Genomic DNA, 18,403 nt, shown 5'->3' on the forward strand with positions numbered 1-18,403 from the left:
AGATTAATGCTTGTTTTAGATAAATTAGTGTAAAGAGAGAAAATAAGGTTGTGTAAATAGTTTTATTAAAGTTCATGAACAGATTCTATGGAAATATTGTACATTCAACAAATGCTGAACTTTAACCCTTAAACACAATCCTTAGAGAGCAAAAGGGAACGAACAACAGGAGACTAGTGGACGTCCAAAAAAAAACCCCAGAAAGCAAATAAACAGCAAACGTCAAACAAAGAGACATGCATTTATTTTTGAATGAAACCTCCAAACAGACACATGAAATCCAGTGATGTAAATATATATATTTATAAAAATATGAACAGACATTTTAGTGATATTTCTAAGTGCTTTAACAGGCATCACAAACTATGAACGAGTTTGCGGTTTCATTTCAGTGATGCCCGTTAGTTTAAATACTTTCACGAGGAAGCATCTACATGCTGCATTTGGTTCGCGCTTCGATCACGCCTCTTATTAACTCAGCAACTAAATCAGAAAAAAATGAGCGGGAAGTGAAATCCCTGTTTCTAGAATTCTGACGGGAATGTTGACGAGCAACTGATGACAAACCCACGAATAAATATAGAAAAATAGTCTTCTACAACCAAACCAAACGAAAGTATGCAGGCTTCGCAAGTCTGAATGCCGCAGATCAGTCAGTCCAGCGTGCGCATGTCAACATGGATACACCGATTTAAAAGTCCAAGTGGAGAAGAAATCAGTCATAACCCGCCACTGAACGTGGGTTAGGGGTCAAAACGTCACAGAGCACAGTGCGCATGCGTGTGTATGAAAGAAAAGAAAAATCACAGGCGCATCTAGTGCATTTCTGACTTGGACAATGATTTTGAGCAGAGTAACCCCGCTGTCTAACAGGCTGTCAATCATCATTCCTCTCCCAATCATTGGTCTCTACAGCAAATGACGCCCCGCCTCTGAAGGGTTGTTGTGTCTTATTGCTCCGCCCCATCCAGCACACGTGGGAATGACCACATGGTTTGTAAAGGGTAAAAGGGAACAACGAGACACAAATGCCTTCTGTAAGCAGGGAAACATCATGATGTTCCACCTCTAGATTCCTAGAAAGAGACTCGGGCGTGTTAATGCTGAGAGGAGAGGGATAAATAAACGAGTACTGACAGCCTATTAAACGAGCAGGGTTTAACCTCAGCAGCCCGACTGAGTGATGTCACCACCGGAGCTTTTGGTGACCTCCATGGTAGTGAATATCTGAAACAAATGAATGGAAGGACATGTTAAGATCATGTGCTTAAATAAGATCGTGACATGTGGAGTAATAAAGAGGACCAATTATGCTCTTTCCCCCATGTTCATCATTCTTTAGTGTGAAATATTTCTGTTTGCGCATTAAAAAGTCCCTCCAGCGGGAGCTTTTCTTTACATCGGTTTCACTGTTTCTTAACTCCCTGAAACTCCTCCATTGTAGTCTTGAGTTTTCTTCTGAGAACGAATGTCACAATATTCCTCATTTAAATTATTCTTAAGGCATACACTGAATAAAGCAGCGGGGCCTGTTTGAGTGAGTTAGTAGTGTGTTGAAACAGCCGTTTATGGTAAAGGGTGGGACAAACCCCAAACACAAAGCACTTGACCAATCACAACACACTGTGCTTTTCAAAATGGGAAATTAATGACAGACTGGGAAGAGAGGAGCTCTAACAATGGATACTATGAGAAAATTGTTTTATTTGAACATTCAAATCATGAAAACCTGTTCTAGCAGAGCCCAAAACAAACTTTAAAAACGAGAATAATAGGTCCTCTTTAAGTAGCAGCCAAAGAAAACACACCTCAGCACAGGTGGGGTGTATCCCAATGGTGTTGTCCAGCTGATCTTTGGTAATCCCACATTTCATAGCTGCTCCGAAGCCCTGTGTGACCTCTCCAGCATTAGGACCCAGATAGTGAAAGCCAATCACACGGTCCTGCACACAACACGAGTTAAACGCTACAGATAGAAAGCGATCAAATGCATTTCTTAAAAAAAAAAAAAAATCCGTCACTGCTTGTCAGAAACATGCCTGTAAAAGGAAAAAAAGTGAAGTGCAGCTCAGGTTTCTTACAGTTTGTTTGTTCATAGACGCAACTTTTAATTTTAAAATGGATTATTAAAATGCTGAAATTAAGTTACACAGTATATGTAGAATAAAAAAGTAGTTTCTCACAATTAGAGAAACTCGCAAGATTACAACTCACAAGACAAACTTGCGAGATATAAACTAGAAACAAATAGTTGCAAAGCAATAAAAAGTGTCAATCCTTTTTTTTTTTTGCCATAAACTTCCATCTTAGTTCAAATCTTAATATTTACAGCATTTATTCATATTTTCAATTAGCCTTTACTTTTATATTTTGACTTTTCATTTAAGTTTAGTCATTTTATGTGATTTATTTTTTTTAGTACATCAATGACCTTATTTCAATTAGTTTCCAAGGCAACATTTAAGTTTTTAACTCTAATCTTTGTATTTAACACTGGTAGAAGCTCTTCACTGTTAGACTGTTAACCAAGCTAAATTAAACCTTATTGTGAAGTGTATAATTGTATAAACTAGTGCATAATTTTGACTTGGAACCAGTTTGACCACATTCATAGAGGATGCTGACTGTTATGTGTGTCTTACATTGTCAAGTTTATTGCAGATGATCTTGGCGTAGCACCTGTTGTTGTCTCGGCCGGGAACGGTGAACTCCAGAGGCCAGAACAAACTGTGATAGATCTACAGAGACATGCATCAATCATTACGGCAATCCCCAGTACTCATTAAAACCACACTCGACATTATTACACAGCAGGCATTATTTATATTTCCAGTAGGGCTGTGCAATATCTGAATGATTTTAATAGGCTACTTCAACGTTGTGAAAAGTGTATGTTTTACTGACGTGCGCGCACGCACGCACGGACACACACGCCGCTAAAAGCAGTTCCGTTTCTTGTCTTGTTACACACTCGAATTACCAAATACACACAAATTTTTTTAACAGACATTTTTGCTAAAACACTGCTGGTCACTTTCAGAAGTTGTAGCGATGCTTTCTTTTCTCAGAAAGAATATGAAACACAAATGGTACCATTCTCAGTTTTTAAATCATTTAAAATATATATATAATTTAAATAGATTTTACACACTAATAGCAATATTGTTTGCATATCGAATATCACATTATTTAACAAGGTATAGCATATCGCATTTTTCTTCAATATCACACAGTCCTAATTTCCAGTCTGATGTCTGCTTGTGAACACACACCTCGAGGTTCTCCTGTCCGTAGATCTCCAGCGCCTTCTCCTCTGCGTGACCACAGCTGCCGTATTCCATAGGAGTGAAGACCGTGGTGGGAACATTCACATAATCGCACTGTTACACACATCACAGCGTGAGGAAAAGGGTTAGTCACAGAAAACAGCTCAAGTGCTCTTACAAGACTTCAGTGTTCCTGGAAAATTTACAGGACACAACAGCAATGGTATGAAAAGGCCAGACCTTCAAAGATGATCCAGCGTACAGTCGGCGAGCCAGAAGTCTCCCGGCCTGAATGGCCACAGGCGTGAGCTCCCACTTCCCCTCCAGGATGTCTCCAATGGCAAAGATGTGAGGAACATTGGTCTGCTCCTCATCATTCACTGGAATCTTCCCATTCCTGGATGGAGGAACAGAAAATGTCTCAATGTTCATAATGACTCTGTAATTGGGATTGTATGTACCACATGAACGGCACACAGTGAAACAAATCACATTAAACACTTGGTTCTGGTGCTTAATCTGAATCCGTTTACTTTCACTTTTGTGGAAAACGGTCATCATGAGTAGCAGGGACTGCATTGAAACGTCACATTTTCACAATTATTCTCTCTCACACTATCAGATTCTTGAATCTATATTTTTATTTGGCATCCTTAAATTCAACAACAAAAAGGCACTTTGTTTAGAGGATAAATTAAAGTTCTTGAGATTTTCTCTCTGGATAGAAAAGCTTCCATCAAAAATGCTTCGTAATAACAGATCAGCCACATTACATCATTAGTTCACTTCTGCAATTTAGGAAAAGTCAGAAATGAGTGTTACTGCAACAAAAGCATAATGACCTTGAATCCTGTATGGTCTGGGTAACGTCAGAAAAACAGTGCACATTACAAAACTGAAATGAGCAGTTCACCACGAGGTGTAAATCAGTAAGTGCTCAGAGAGTAACTCATCCAGAGGAACCATAAAAGAGCCATGCGTCGCTCTCGCATGTGTGCTGGTCATATGGAATCATATGACTGCTTGCGAACGGATCTAAAACCTGTGCTGCACTAATCCCTCAGACGGACTCAAACCACACACACACACACACACACACACGTTTCACTACATTAGTGAGGCCATTACATAGACTTCCATTGATTTTATATCAGGTTAATGATGTTTTCTATCTCCTAACCCAACCCCTATCCCTAAACCTACCCATCCCAGAAACATGTGGAGAACAATAGATTTAAATAAAAACTTGTTTTGGATTTATAAGCCTTTTAAACTAGTGAGGACCAGTCAAATGTCTTCACTAGTGAGTTGTTATTATACTTTACTATCCAAGCGAGGACATTTGTGCCCTCACAAGTATAGCCTTACAAGGAACACACACACACACACGTTTGTGTGAGAATTAATAAGCCAATTTCCTATGCTTTTCAATAAAAGTACTTTGCTTGACTCATCCCGCCCGTCTACATGCCAGTGTGTTCTGTAAACACTCGCCAAGTCACTGAGGTCAGACGCTGGACACGCTTCCAAGTTCCCAGAGGAAAAAATGCTGATTCACCGTGACACTCGAAATCCCGCCTCCCCTACTCACTCTGACCCCGCCCCTTCAAAGGCTACCCTGACAACAAGGACTTTGTTATGGGTTGGGGGAAGGACTATGAGAACAAACACCAAAATACACTATTGAAAAAAAAGAAAGAAAGAAAGAGACATACTTGGCATTGACTTTAACTCCAGCCTTGTCCAGACCGATCTTTCCTGTACAGGCGTCACGACCCACTGCGATCAATACCTGAAAGACACACATCAACATTAGCAATATGAAAGGAATGTGACCAGGCCAAAACAAGTCAATCTGCCCTCGGTTACAAAAAAACAACAACAAAAGACAAACCATTGTTTATATGGAGAAAACTCCACCCACAGACATCAACACATGACCAGAAGTTTATTAAGTTCAACTGTATTCAGACCTCACACTCTTAGACAACTATACAGCTCAAATGAAGATATACTGAATAATTGATGCAAGCAACACATGACCAATGCATGCAAAATCTGAGGTTTCTCTGTGGTGCGCGCGGCGGCTTCGGTGAAATGTCCACTCGAAGAGGAGCAAGGATTTTGAAAGCCTACAACAAAACTTTTCTGTTTTCTTCGGTCAGGTCAAACTAGTATAACAATCAAGCTTGCTTAGGCTTGTCATACTACCGGTTATGAGGGACACTATGGTTAAGATTAAAGGAGAAACATTATGAATGAAACTTACTTTACACATGAACAGTTGCTATAAATCAACATCCTAACGATAAGAAAATACGGTTAAATGTGTAGTCGTTAGAACACGTCAAGCTTCTCTTGCAATTTTGCTCCCCATCATGTGTGCAGATTTTTCCTACACGGAAGTGCCGCAAGCTCGTTCAGACCCAGACATGCAAGTGGGTGCCGTGTTAACGAACAACAATTCCTTAACGTGCTGACATATGGACCACATTTTATTTGAGAAACTCTGTTTACAATAGGCTATAAGTTTTGAACTTATCAGTCCTGCACTGCCTATTGACTCAGATTTGAATCAATGTCTATAATGGCTAATGTTGCTTAAGTGAACTCTCAAGTTTAATACAATGATCCTAATGCACAAGGCAAGCGTGTTGCACGTATCCGATTAAAACGCCACTATGGATCCCATTCACTATGGGATTTGACTATTCATAGATAGTGTTCTTTCAAATGGATCGCATTTCCAGGCTGTCTGCGGGGGCGGGGTTAGACTAGTCGGCTACAAAATTTCAGTTTAGATGATTATGAAAGTTGTTGCGCACATCCCTACTATGGACATGAGCCACTAAAATTTCACAACAAAATGACTGCCTTCATTTCAGTGAAGAGAATGTAAAATGTTAGATAAGAGTTTGCAATATTAAAACAAAAGGCATTCACTAGGATTGAAACAGAGCCAAAGATAATAGACAAGATAAAATCAGATGTCCTGTAATGATAATGGATGGAAAGGCAAACAGGCAAGAAACTCACAGTGTTGAATTCCCCTTCATAGATTTCGTCACTCTCGGTTGATTTGGCCGTCACTTTAAGTCGGCCTGGAGTTCCAGCTTCCAGTTCCTCGATCTGTGGAAAAACGAATCACTGATGCGTTATGGCCACTATAATGTGTGTAAAGACACCATGATTATTATACCCCTAAAGAGCAATACAACCGCAGCTGCGATAGATAATGCATCATTTCAGATTTCAGTAATATTTAACAGCATACATGCACCAACCTTGGTCGGGACAAACTTCCTGAGGAATTTGACCCCATGTGTCTCCATGTAATCTCCTGCACGGTTGGCCATGTCCTGGTCGAATCCTCTCAGCAGAATGGAGCGAACCATGATGGTCACGTCCAGCCCCAAACCGGCCAGGAAACCCCCGCACTCCAGAGCGACATATGACGCCCCGATAACAAGAGTCTTCCCAGGACAGTATGACAATGAAAACAGGTCATCACTGTGAAGAAGGAACAAAATCCATGAGGACGCAATACAGTCAGATCACGTTTCCCTCTCATGTAGACAAAAGTGTAAGAGAAAAGTCAATTTGCTCAAGACACAGAGGCTTGCTTAACACCTGGGGTTCACTTCCTCCTCAGATAAAAGATGAATAAACCGTCAGGAAATGTCAGCTTTGACCCATAAAAGAACACATGCAATCAGTTTACAGGTTTTCGATTTTGAAAGTGAACATCACTATGCTGTACTGACTAATCCATTTTCTTTTACCTTTTAATTTTTCCATTTTCATCTATCTGGAATCAAATTTAATGTCTCAATTAATTGAAATCATGCAACTTAGAATTTAACCATAAAAAATAAAACGTATAAATGCCCCCCACTACAAATTCTGTTTCCCAATTTCTATTTTACTTATTACATTTAATTTTAACAACCAAAAAGTTTTGTAACCAATTTAATTCATATAACTAATACATTTTTTCAGCTTTCATTTTTCACAAATTTTTCCACCCAGTTTTAACTTTTCTGGATGTATAATTGTATCCACATTTATAAATTAAAAACTCGGTAATCACATGAAGGCATCAAACATTTATTATTTTAAAATGTAAATCAAATGAAAATTAAACAAATCCTTTTATTTTTCCTTCAGTCAAACAGACTTCATTTAAATGATCTTTTTTGCAATTTAATATTTAGACAATTTAGATATTTGCGAATTGATTTAAGTCCTACTTTTGATTTGTTTATCAAATTCTCTGACATTCCTCAATACACAATTTCATTTTTTAATGACTGAATTCAATGATTCTATGTCACAGATATCAATCATAGACACCTACATGTACATCGTGCCATTTTTGAAATAAGCCACATGAACCAACTTGATAATTTTCAACATTTATGCCACTCATATCAGAGCTAAAGAAGGAAATTCCCCTCTTATTGACAAGTCATTCAATGGAAGCTTTCCTTCCCTTGGTGACTGAGAAGGAATCAGCTTTAGATAAATAAATCCTGTAAATAAGTCAGCACGGCTCATGTAACGACCCCCTGAGGTCCAGCAGTGTTTAACCGGCTCTCCAGAGGATGTTTACCACTGTGAGATCAGAGTCTCAGCTCACCTGGTGATGCAGTACTCTTTGTCTCCTGGGACGCCCAGGTAACGAGGCCGCTCTCCGGTCGCCAGAATAAACCTAGCTGCTGTGTAGAACGTCTCTTTACCACGTTTGTTTGTGGCCTGTTGAAAAGAGTAAAAAAATAAATAAGATGAGGGCAGCTTTAGGCATACTGTGAGCATGATTTGAACTGCAATTTCAGCATCTCTTATACTATTGGCATTTTAATAAATCTAAAAGAAAGCCCTTAAATGACATTGGAGAGCTGACGTTTCTTTGTGTCTAAGGCACATTTTCTCAATGTTCTGCTGCCACAAGAAGGGAATAAACTACTATTCACACTTGAGTTGTCAAAATGAACATCTACTTTTAGTCCCTAAAAAACTGAACCAAGTGAAAAAGAATCCAGTTCTTTTTGCATTCACATTGCACCTGGAATCTGTGGGGAATTCAGCCCTCCTTTTGGTACATTTTAGCTGTGACTGTTAGCCTAGTCCAAGAAAACAGCTTTGCATTTACAATGCATTTTGTAGTGAATACGGTGGAAGCTTAAGAACAACTGGCTCGCTGGATCAAAACACATACCTTGATCTTGTGTGGCTCCACAAACTCAGCGTAGGCGTTGACGTAAGTGACGTTTTTGTCTCGTAGGGAAACTCTGTAGCCCCAATTCAACGAACCGATGTAGTTATTCACCGCAGTCCTCATCGTCTCCCAGTTGTGAGTCACTTTAATATAACAATATTTTATGAGAAACTCAAAACAGAAGAAATCTGCATTAAGAGCAGAAGTGGACATGCTTGAAAGCAAAAACTATACAACACAGTGAAATGTCATAACGGTTACTTGTCCAGTGTGTTAGGAAGTTCTCTGGTGTTAAATCACCCATTAACAATTCTCTCATTTAAAGTTATAACTTAGGACCCCTAAAATGGTCTTTCAAACCATTGAGATACATTTACAAGATTGCAGTCATTTAAAACATTTAGTAATCTACTAAAATGCTCTCAGAAAAAGAGGAAACCAATCTGCAACTGAAAAGACTTCAGAGTAGAAAACACAAAATTGCATCACAACTTTTACCACGCATGGAAAATGGAGGCATGAAGAACTAACGTTTCTTTGTGCATGATCAAAACAGGCATTTTGAACCAGGGTATCATGTGCAGCTTCATATACCCAGCCGTGCGGTGTGTTAAGACTGACCTTGCTCACTGAACTCCCAGCCAAACTTGCGGGCGTCCGCCATGGCTGTCCCCAGCAGGGCCGTCTGATGCATCAGTTTCTTAGGAATACAGCCCACATTCACACACGTCCCGCCCAGACCTGGAGAGAGACCTCGTATTACCATCTTATAATAGGTAATTTTTGATTATAAACTTCATGTCTGATTCTGGTATTCTTACCCCAGGTTGTGCCCTTTGGTGTGGGAACAACATAATCCAGAACCATGACCTTCTTGCCCAAGGCAGCTGCTTCCTGTTTGGGAAGGAAGGGGATGTGTTCAAATCAAAATCATGTGCAAAACCCACAGAGCTGCCCAGTGTTAAGAGTTCCTACAAAGTTTGGCTAAATTAAACTTTCCAGTTTAAATTCTGTATCAGGGCTTTACGTGTACTATCAATAATATTCAGTATTAATTATGATTTTGCTGGCAACATAAAATTAAGCAATCGTGCAAAAAAGCAACGTTTTTTCAGTTCTGTGAATCATTTTAAACTAAAATTCAAAACCATATGAAAAAATATATTTGGTAAATATATATATATATATATATTAAAAAAAGTAAATGTATAAAATTCAAAATGTTAAATATCACATTTATTACAATGTATTGCATACAACAAATGTTTCCCCTTGTGTTCATTTAGTAGAAAAACTGCCTGAAGTAGACTTATCTTGATTGCATTTTTTCAAGTCAAAAGGCTAAAATATAATTTCTTTTAGCTATAAAAAGACCTAATACAGGGTGAATCCATGCAACTTGAGCCTCAGTTTGAGGTGATAAGTGTCCTGATTGACCTGACTTAATCAGACACACACATACAGTATTTACACAGCATTATAGAGGAAGGAAATTTCTGCCTCTGTGTAATTTAACTCACCTTCGAACATGCCAGACCGCCAGAACCCCCGCCGATGACGATGAGATCATAATCGTACACCTCGCTCTCTTCACCCAACAGCTTCTGCAGGACGCCATCTTTGTGTGCCTGTTACCACAACAACCAGCCAATCATCAGGAGCATAAAAACAATGCTGATAACAGCCACCGTGAAGAGGCACTTGTGCATTATTCAGCTCTATTACCAAAGGTCTTTCCCACAGAGCAGCTTTACAATCAATTGTGAAAGAGCTTTTATAGACAGCTGACAGATCTACAGACAGATACATCACTGGTAGAAACAGGCATGATGAGCAGACATTTTATGTAGACCCCAAGAGTATGGATGCTACCAACATGCTGCAATGCTCAAGAAGTTGAGCTCAATCATTTCGGCCAAAGGCCTGTAATGTGCAATAGTGAGTTCGGGAAGAAAAAACGCCATTAATTGTTTCCATAAGGAAATAGATTTTTAACTATAACTTTAAAACCTTTAAAAGACAGGCCTTCTGTGAGCTACAAGGTTGTTAATTGATGGTACTTGCTTCTGTTTAAGCTGTTAGCCCTCACGTATTTTGATTTTAAAATGATCGTGTTTAACAGTGGAATTCCTGGTGAAAAACTACAGTACCCATGATGCCGTACAGAAACCTACATCAATCAGAGATTTTTTTTTTTAAAGCAACACGCGCAAAAACAAAAAACAAAACTCGTTAGCTCCACTACACTCCAATGAAACACTGTAAATTACATAATATGGGTTGTGTGTTACAAACTTCCATATTCTGCAAAGCAGGTCTCACTTCCAGTTTAGGTCTTTTTTATGTGCTTTGTTGAATATAGAGCTTCCTTCAAAGAAATGAGCAAAGATGTGCATTACCAATGCTCCTCACATATGCAGATTGATATCTAAAAGGGTTTTATTTTTCCTTCTTCCCACTAACATTTAAAATGAATAAAGGAACAACAATAAAACAAGCTAAGGGAGCCGATTACCTTAAAAGTCCACAGATGTCAGTCCGTGCTGCCGTTAACACTTTCGTCAAGCGGAGGTAATGAGACCTGTATATGCACCATGCATACCATGCATATTTTGCAATAAACTTAACATTGTTTTAATATATATATTTATCTATCTCTCAATCGTTTTTAATTTGATTATGCCATTCACAATGGTTCATGGGATTGTAGTTCTTTCCCTCACTAAAGGCGTTAAGTACTAGTCTCGTATTTTAATATTTTTGTCCAACTATGCAAATACTTTTTTTTTCAAAAGAGCTTGTAATGTTATTATCCATAGCTGACTGGCTTTGGTTTTATTCACCCCATAGCTGACTGGTTTGGTTTACATATTTAAATAGGTTTTCAAATCCCAACAAGAGAAATTAAAAGAAAAATATGCTCCCTTTTTCAGTGGCGCTGGTTCTGGAAGTGTTCATTAATGCACTTTACTGAGAGCAAACACAAAAACACAAAAATGTTGAAAACACAAATGTGAAAGTTATCTGATAAGGCTGAAAAAAGAAAAATCTAATTCATAACCACCTGGTCCTGCAGTTATCTACAAAGATATTAGAAATAATTTTATTGCCTGTAATGAGTTTTTTTTATTCCAATATTTTTTTTAAAAGCAATTTAGTTGAATATACTTGACTAAATGACAATATTTTAATTGACTATACATTTTAAAGGGTACTTTTATACAAAACAAAAGTATGTTTTAAATGAGTAAAAAAAAAAAAAAAAAAAGGTATTTCAATCAGCAGCTAGATATTATAATATTGATAATTATAAAATAAATAATTATAGTGGTTGCAAAATTCCAGTCGAAATTTGACGAGTAAAACCAACTTGTTAGAATGAAACTGAAAGTCCTGCCCTGAATCAATGACAGCAATTTTGATAATTAGATGGGAAAAATATCTTCTAGCAGACATGTGGAACAGTCAGAAATGTTTTAATGACCCTTTAATTACCTATACTTATTCTCATAATCATCTACTACAGCTAAAAATGAAAGGGTGTGTGTGGGTGCAGCAGAAAGTTCACTAACTGACCATGACAATGAAGTCGAGCGAGAAAGTCTTCAGAGTGGAAAACCAGCACACGTACACAAAACGCGGCATGTTATTTCCCAGAAAACTGTGTTGGAACAGTATGCAAGAAATTATGCTTTTTAGCAAATGTAGTGGATCACTTGGGAATTCATCCTTATATAAAGTTAGTAAGGTTTCATACCATTAAATCTTTAAAAGACATTTAAAAGTGAACGATTTAAAAGCTTGCTTGAGGAAATGTCCTCTTATGTCTGTAAATTAACAAAATGACAAATTTCTCTGGCGTCTGTGTTCTGTACAGACATTCATGAACACTAGGGGTGTAACAACACGTGTCAATGATTCGATACAAATCGTGATACTGAACTCACAATACGATATGTATCGTGAGATTAAGCCCAAATAAACTAAAGGTTATTATAATAAATATTATTATTATTATTGCATCATAATTAGGAGCCACAAACAATCTCCTATTGCATGATTATACATTATATAGTAATTTAATGTAGTAATGTCACTGAAACACCGTAAACAGATGATCAATGCAAATCAATCATAGTTCTAGTCACAAGAAAGCATATCAAAATCACTATTCCCAAACTGTAAATCTTTGGCTTATCCAAAAATTAATTCTGCATTTACACATTCAAGCTGTTGTGCTGTATGCCTGTCAATGTAAATCTGCTCCTCATATAAAGTCATTGTGTCTCTTCAGAAGACTTGTATTTGGAATAAACCACTCGATTAATTTAAGATGCCATTTAGTAGGGATGCACCGAAATGAAATGCTTGGCCGAAGGCCGAATACCGAACGCGGTGTTTCGAATTTTTCCCCATTTATTTGGCAATTTTTTTACCATTACAATAATTAAATAGCAAAAATTTGCTTTTTACTATGTTGTGTTGCTTTTCAGAAAAATAAATCAAATAAATACAATTTCAAAATATTTATTTAACACTGAACATTTTTTTAACATTCCAGCAGATATTCTACAAACTAAGCACAACATAACTTAAAATAAATAATTAGTAAAATAAAAAATATTTTTTTATTTGGCCATCTTTGAAGCCCCCTTCTTGAATAGCCTATGTTAGGCCTATAACTGACTGCTGAAAGAATGTAACTCTGTATGTCTTCAACAACAAATGTGCATTGACTAGTGCAAAAAATGTGGATGAACCCACAACAAATAAATAACTGTCCTAGACATAAGCCTACTTAGCCTACTTCTTCAGGAAAAGTGGCAGGTTCTTCTTTGTGAAAAGTAGCTTCTCTGCTTTCTTACATGAAAGTCGTTTCCTCTTCTCATCGATGACATGAGATGCAGCACTAAACAGTGCTTCCACACTGCTGACATGTTTGCTGCATAAAGCACGCGCCTCTCACTCTACGTGGGTTACTATTTGATTGCGTCATTAAAAACGTCATTGTTCGGCAAAAATTATTCGGCCTTTTTACTTATTCTGCTAAAAAAAGTGCTTTTTTTGGCCATTTTCGGCCGAATAATTTCGGTTGCCGAACATTCGGTGCATCCCTACCATTTATGATATAAAACTCTTAGGTTTCATTCAACAACAAAAAAAATCTCTTCATTTGCGTTTGGAAGTTAAACGATGAGGGAGAGTATATGACAATACAGTTTTTAGGGTAAATTATACCTATAAATACAGCTAGTTGAACCTTGTATAAAACTATTTAGTTTATTTCAGAGCAAACTATGGTTGGCTTTATAGATGTCTACATGGACAGAATAAATAATGCGCAGACATTATGAAGAGACAAAAGTCTGGCCAGCGAGAGCAAGTAACCCGTTTCACACCGCAAGCGTGAGCAGTGCATGAGCTGCATGTCAGCTTAACTACACCGTGACTGCAGCTGCAGACGCGCGAGAGTATTCACACTGGAAGCGTTTGTGCAGAGTCACAGCAGCGGCTCCCACAATGCTAGAGCCTTTACCTGTCTGAGTATTACATACTAAACTAAAATAATTTATTATATTTTCTGGCTAGCTTACTTTATTTTTTATAATACTTTCACCCAAACTGATTAATTAAAACAAGTTTAAATGGGTAAATCTTCTACAGATGATTTTTATTCTTCGTATTCTGTAATGACATCCAGTTATCGTTAAAACACACCACACGTGCTTCTGAGCGCTTTTTTGGTGATGATATATTTATTTGTCCATCAAAAGTGTGCTTTCACTTTACACCGTGACTGCAGCTGCAGACCGAGAGCCTTACCTGTCTGAGTATTAAATACTAAACTAAAGTTTATTATATTTTCTGGCTAGCTTACTTGACTTTTTATAATACTTTCACCCAAACTGAATAATTAAAACAAGTTTAAATGGGTAAATCTTCTACAGATATTTTTTATTCTTCGTTTTCTTTTCTGACATACTCCAGTTATTGTTCAAATACACGACACGTGCTTCTTGTGCATTTTAGGCATTTTTTGTGTGAAATCATATTTATTTTGTCCATTAAAAGTGCTTTCACTTTGAGCGTCAGCAGCGCAGCAAAAATAGGCTCGCAGCCGAAACCCCCGCTTCACTGCTGCTCACGCGACGCTCCTGCTTGACGCTCACGCGCTGCTCCCGGTGTGAATGCACTCATTGATTAACATGGGCGCCGGAAAAAATACGCGCTGCTCACGCTTGCAGTGTGAAACGGCCGTAAGAATCACTGTTGAACACATGCAGAGGCCAGACAGAAGAATCAGTACCTTCATGGTGTTGTCACAGCCGCCGATGTGTTTCTTGTTGATGAAGACGTTAGGGACTGTTTTCTGCCCAGTCATCTCATGCAGCAAGTCCTGGTAGTTGGTTCCATCCTCTAAAACACAGACGTGATCATTCAGGATCTCACCGCTCATGTTTCACATCTACACCACATGGGCGCCCCTCCAAGATAATCTAATCTAATCGGGTTCGGATCTGGCACTGCACGACTGCTTCTGAAGCTAATGTTTGGCTCCGAGCTCCAAAGCAGCTAATAAGGTTAAAAGCCTTTCAGCAGAGAATCCATTATCCGTGTGATGCTACTAGCTTGAGAAGAACAGCTGTACATGTACAGTGAGATAAAGGCAAACATGAGACATGAATGTGATAAGGCGGGGTGAGTTTATAACACTGCAGTTGGAGTGACTCAGCAGGTCTGAACACTTAAACATTAACTTCAGAGCGATGTTCAGAGAGTACATGCAGGAGCACTTCAGCACATCTGTCAATGGGTCGAGTCAATGAGGTAGTAAAACTTCAGTACCCTTAAACGTGGACATTACATAATCTTGCATATCAGAAAGAACTTCAGGTAAAAAGTGTTTAGCAAAACAACGTAAACATTGTTTTAAATATGTAGTGAACAACTAGTATGCTGTAATCTCAGAACTGGCATCTGTACACAGTAGAAATCCTTAAAATATTCAGACTCAAATAACCTCAACTGTTCTATAATTTGGCCCAATTGTTGTTGAAGTTGAATAGTCCTAATTAGGGCTGCACAATTAATCAAATTTCTACTCGTGATTACAATTACAGATACCACAATTACATAATCACTCAAAGGTGCAAAATAAAAAGTCCTCTTTGTGCTTAAAGCATTTTTGACTTTCTACAAGTTAAGGGTTTTTTCATTGTTTTAATTTCAGTTTTAACATAACATTATAATACTATGCATATTCTTTTTTTAATGTATAGTTTACATTTGAGTCTCATTGCCATAAAAGGAGTGTTCTCAGCTTATTTTCATACAAAATTATATTATGCAGTTGCTTCAAACAATGGTATAAAGCTTTTCAAAACATCATTCAATGTAAATTGTGATGATCCTAATTAATAAATTGCAATTACAATTTTAACTGGAATAATCGACAACTACGATGCCATAAGGTGCAAAATACTATTTTTTTTTACATCATCTTATTTATTGTAATAACTTTTCTTGAAATCTAAAACCAAACTTGTTTGATGTTAAAAAATGGTTTTAAATTAACGCAATGCCGACTTCTTTGGTTATTTTGATAGCTAACCATGCTTTAGTTATTACAACTTACAAGAATATAAAAAAGGTATTCAAGACAGGTTTCTTAAGTTATATAAAAAGATGTTTGACAGACAATGAGCTCTGATTTCCACCCAAAAGTACATCTGGAAATAATCTGAGATTTGTGAAAAATATAAACGGCAGTGACTGGCACTTCCTCCATTACTTAATTTCCCTCTCGGAAAGGAACTATTATAAAACATTACTGATCCAGTGATTGTTCTCTTACCCATCAGGTCCAGCTCTATGGTATTACACTTGACATTCAGCTCTTTAAAGAGATCCTTCACCTGAAAAAACAGAAATCATTTAACAAGACTCAATAATGACAACATTTAGCAGTGGTTTAGCAGAAAACGATCAAGTTAAATACATGCAATTACTTAACTTACGGTACATGAACTACATGGAACCTCAGGTCATCCGTGAAACACTTTCATGTCATGTACAAAATATAAATGAGTAGTTGTAGTAAAAACGGTTTTATGTACTACTTTATACCTAATCACTCATAATGTTGGTTTAATTGTGGTTCCATCAGTGTTTTATTCTGAACTCAGATCAAACCATAAGACATGATTTACTGATCAGACGGTCTCTGTGATTCGTGAAATAATTACTACAGATTCCCGGCGAATGAAAACACCAATTAGTCTATTCATGAACTTCAAACGTCACAGCACTTCAACACACACTTGCCTGGTTTGTCTAGAGATGCACAACATCACAGAATCATATATTTTACATTAGTGAAGTGTTATCATCAGCTATTAACGGATATTTAATTGTGAAAGTTCATTTCAACCCATTCTGTTACTTTTGCCACTTTCTAACGTTAACTAAAATTTTAGTTACTTAACACCTAAGGAGCTTGATTTCTTAGACCTTTAAACATGTGTCTATAGGAGATCAAAAAAACTACTATTTACCTATATTTCTCACTTTACATTTACATTATAAATGCTCTGATCCTAAAAAATCACTATGAACATGAACTTGACAAACTTTTGGTTTTGCATTCTCAAAGTGGTTTAAAAGCACAGCTGAATAAAAAGGTACATAAAGATTAAAGGGACAGGTCACCGAAAAAAAAACAAAAAACTGTCATTTATATCACAAAGGAAGGTATTTTGAAGAATGTTTCTAACCAAACAGTCGATGGACCTCGTTGACTTTTTCCATACTATGAAAGTCAATAGGGCTAACTGTACACACATGTATACCAACATTCTTCCAAATATCTTCCTCTGTTTCCAGCAGAACAAAGAAAGTTATACAGGTTTGGAACAACTTGCGGGAGAGTAAATGATGAACTGTAGCTTTAAGAAGTCTCCTTAAGAACTAAATAGACACTTGGTTTCTTGGACAAACCTTATGAGAGGACTGTTTTGAGGAGATATTAGATATTTTTAACTTCCCTCACCTTGACGCAGAAAGGACAGTAGCTCTTGCTGAACACCAGCACTTGATTAGAATCGATCAGCTCTTTGATTTTCAATCGGATCTGCTCGCGTCCCGCGTCATTCTCGATGGGCGGCATGATGATCAATAACTGGACACGGATCAATATTCCGCTTTTTCCCGCTACCTGAGTCGATGATTATGGTTACTAAGAAGCTCAATCTCAACATAAACTCATGATGTGACATTAACTAACATGATAAATAAGATTAAAAACACTCGTCAGTAGTCATTATTGTAACTTCATCTCGCGCCGCCACCGAATGACGCTCCGCCGCGCGCGCGCCTCTTACATAAGACCCCACAAGTCTGACCGGCATGTGCCTGAGTGAAAATCATCCCACATCTTTACTTGGTTTTGATTTTTTATTTTTTTACGGTCTATGGTTTTGATATATCGGGCGCGTCTTAATCATCTCACTAGTTCAGTAGTCAGTAGTCAGGGCACTGATCAGGGACTCAGCCCATTGACTTATGTCCTAATCAGTGCCCTAACTATTGAACTAGTGAGACGCGCCCATCATATATCAGCCACAGGTTGACTGTTATGGCTGTTATAATGAAGAAAAAAAGTAAAATAAACGCGGAAAAAGTTGATGAAGTGAAACTGATTTCAAGGGAGTCGCTCCCTCTAACTCCATTATAATTTATGTAAACATAATATACTATGATTTACTTTCAATCATATTATTTAACAATGTAAAACTGTCTAAAAACATTCAGGCAGTATTTTAGACCCCTGAAAGTGTTTGGACACGGTCACATGCGCCACCTGGTGACTTAAACTGGAGCTCTGCAGCTAATTCAAAGCGGATTTGCATAATATTCTATA

General features: G+C 37.6%; 1 protein-coding gene across 1 annotated transcript; it reads right to left on the reverse strand.

Moving 5' to 3' along the window:
* Positions 1 to 43: 43 nt before the first annotated feature.
* On the reverse strand, positions 44 to 17,858 carry txnrd3 (thioredoxin reductase 3). The gene is made up of 16 exons (XM_067458836.1): positions 17,534 to 17,858; positions 16,340 to 16,400; positions 14,792 to 14,901; positions 10,005 to 10,112; positions 9,306 to 9,378; positions 9,106 to 9,225; positions 8,485 to 8,627; positions 7,906 to 8,021; positions 6,551 to 6,776; positions 6,303 to 6,395; positions 4,982 to 5,058; positions 3,507 to 3,663; positions 3,273 to 3,380; positions 2,643 to 2,738; positions 1,809 to 1,943; positions 44 to 1,227 (listed from the first exon to the last, which is right to left on the reverse strand). The coding sequence occupies exons 1-16, from the start codon at positions 17,648 to 17,650 to the stop codon at positions 1,165 to 1,167; spliced, it is 1,803 nt and encodes a 600-aa protein (XP_067314937.1). The 5' UTR covers positions 17,651 to 17,858; the 3' UTR covers positions 44 to 1,164.
* Positions 17,859 to 18,403: the final 545 nt, after the last annotated feature.

The sequence above is a fragment of the Pseudorasbora parva genome, chromosome 12 (genome assembly GCF_024679245.1).
Source record: "Pseudorasbora parva isolate DD20220531a chromosome 12, ASM2467924v1, whole genome shotgun sequence".
In the NCBI taxonomy this organism is placed as follows: Eukaryota; Metazoa; Chordata; class Actinopteri; order Cypriniformes; family Gobionidae; genus Pseudorasbora; species Pseudorasbora parva.

Excerpts from the sequence above, each read along its gene's own strand:
- txnrd3 (XM_067458836.1), bottom strand. The coding sequence starts at position 17,650 with ATGCCGCCCATCGAGAATGACGCGGGACGCGAGCAGATCCGATTGAAA. Across the intron at positions 16,401-17,533 it reads ACTGTCCTTTCTGCGTCAAG|GTGAAGGATCTCTTTAAAGA; the intron begins GTGAGGGAAGTT and ends CTGTTTTTTCAG. Across the intron at positions 5,059-6,302 it reads ATGAAGGGGAATTCAACACT|GTATTGATCGCAGTGGGTCG; the intron begins GTGAGTTTCTTG and ends TGTGTCTTTCAG.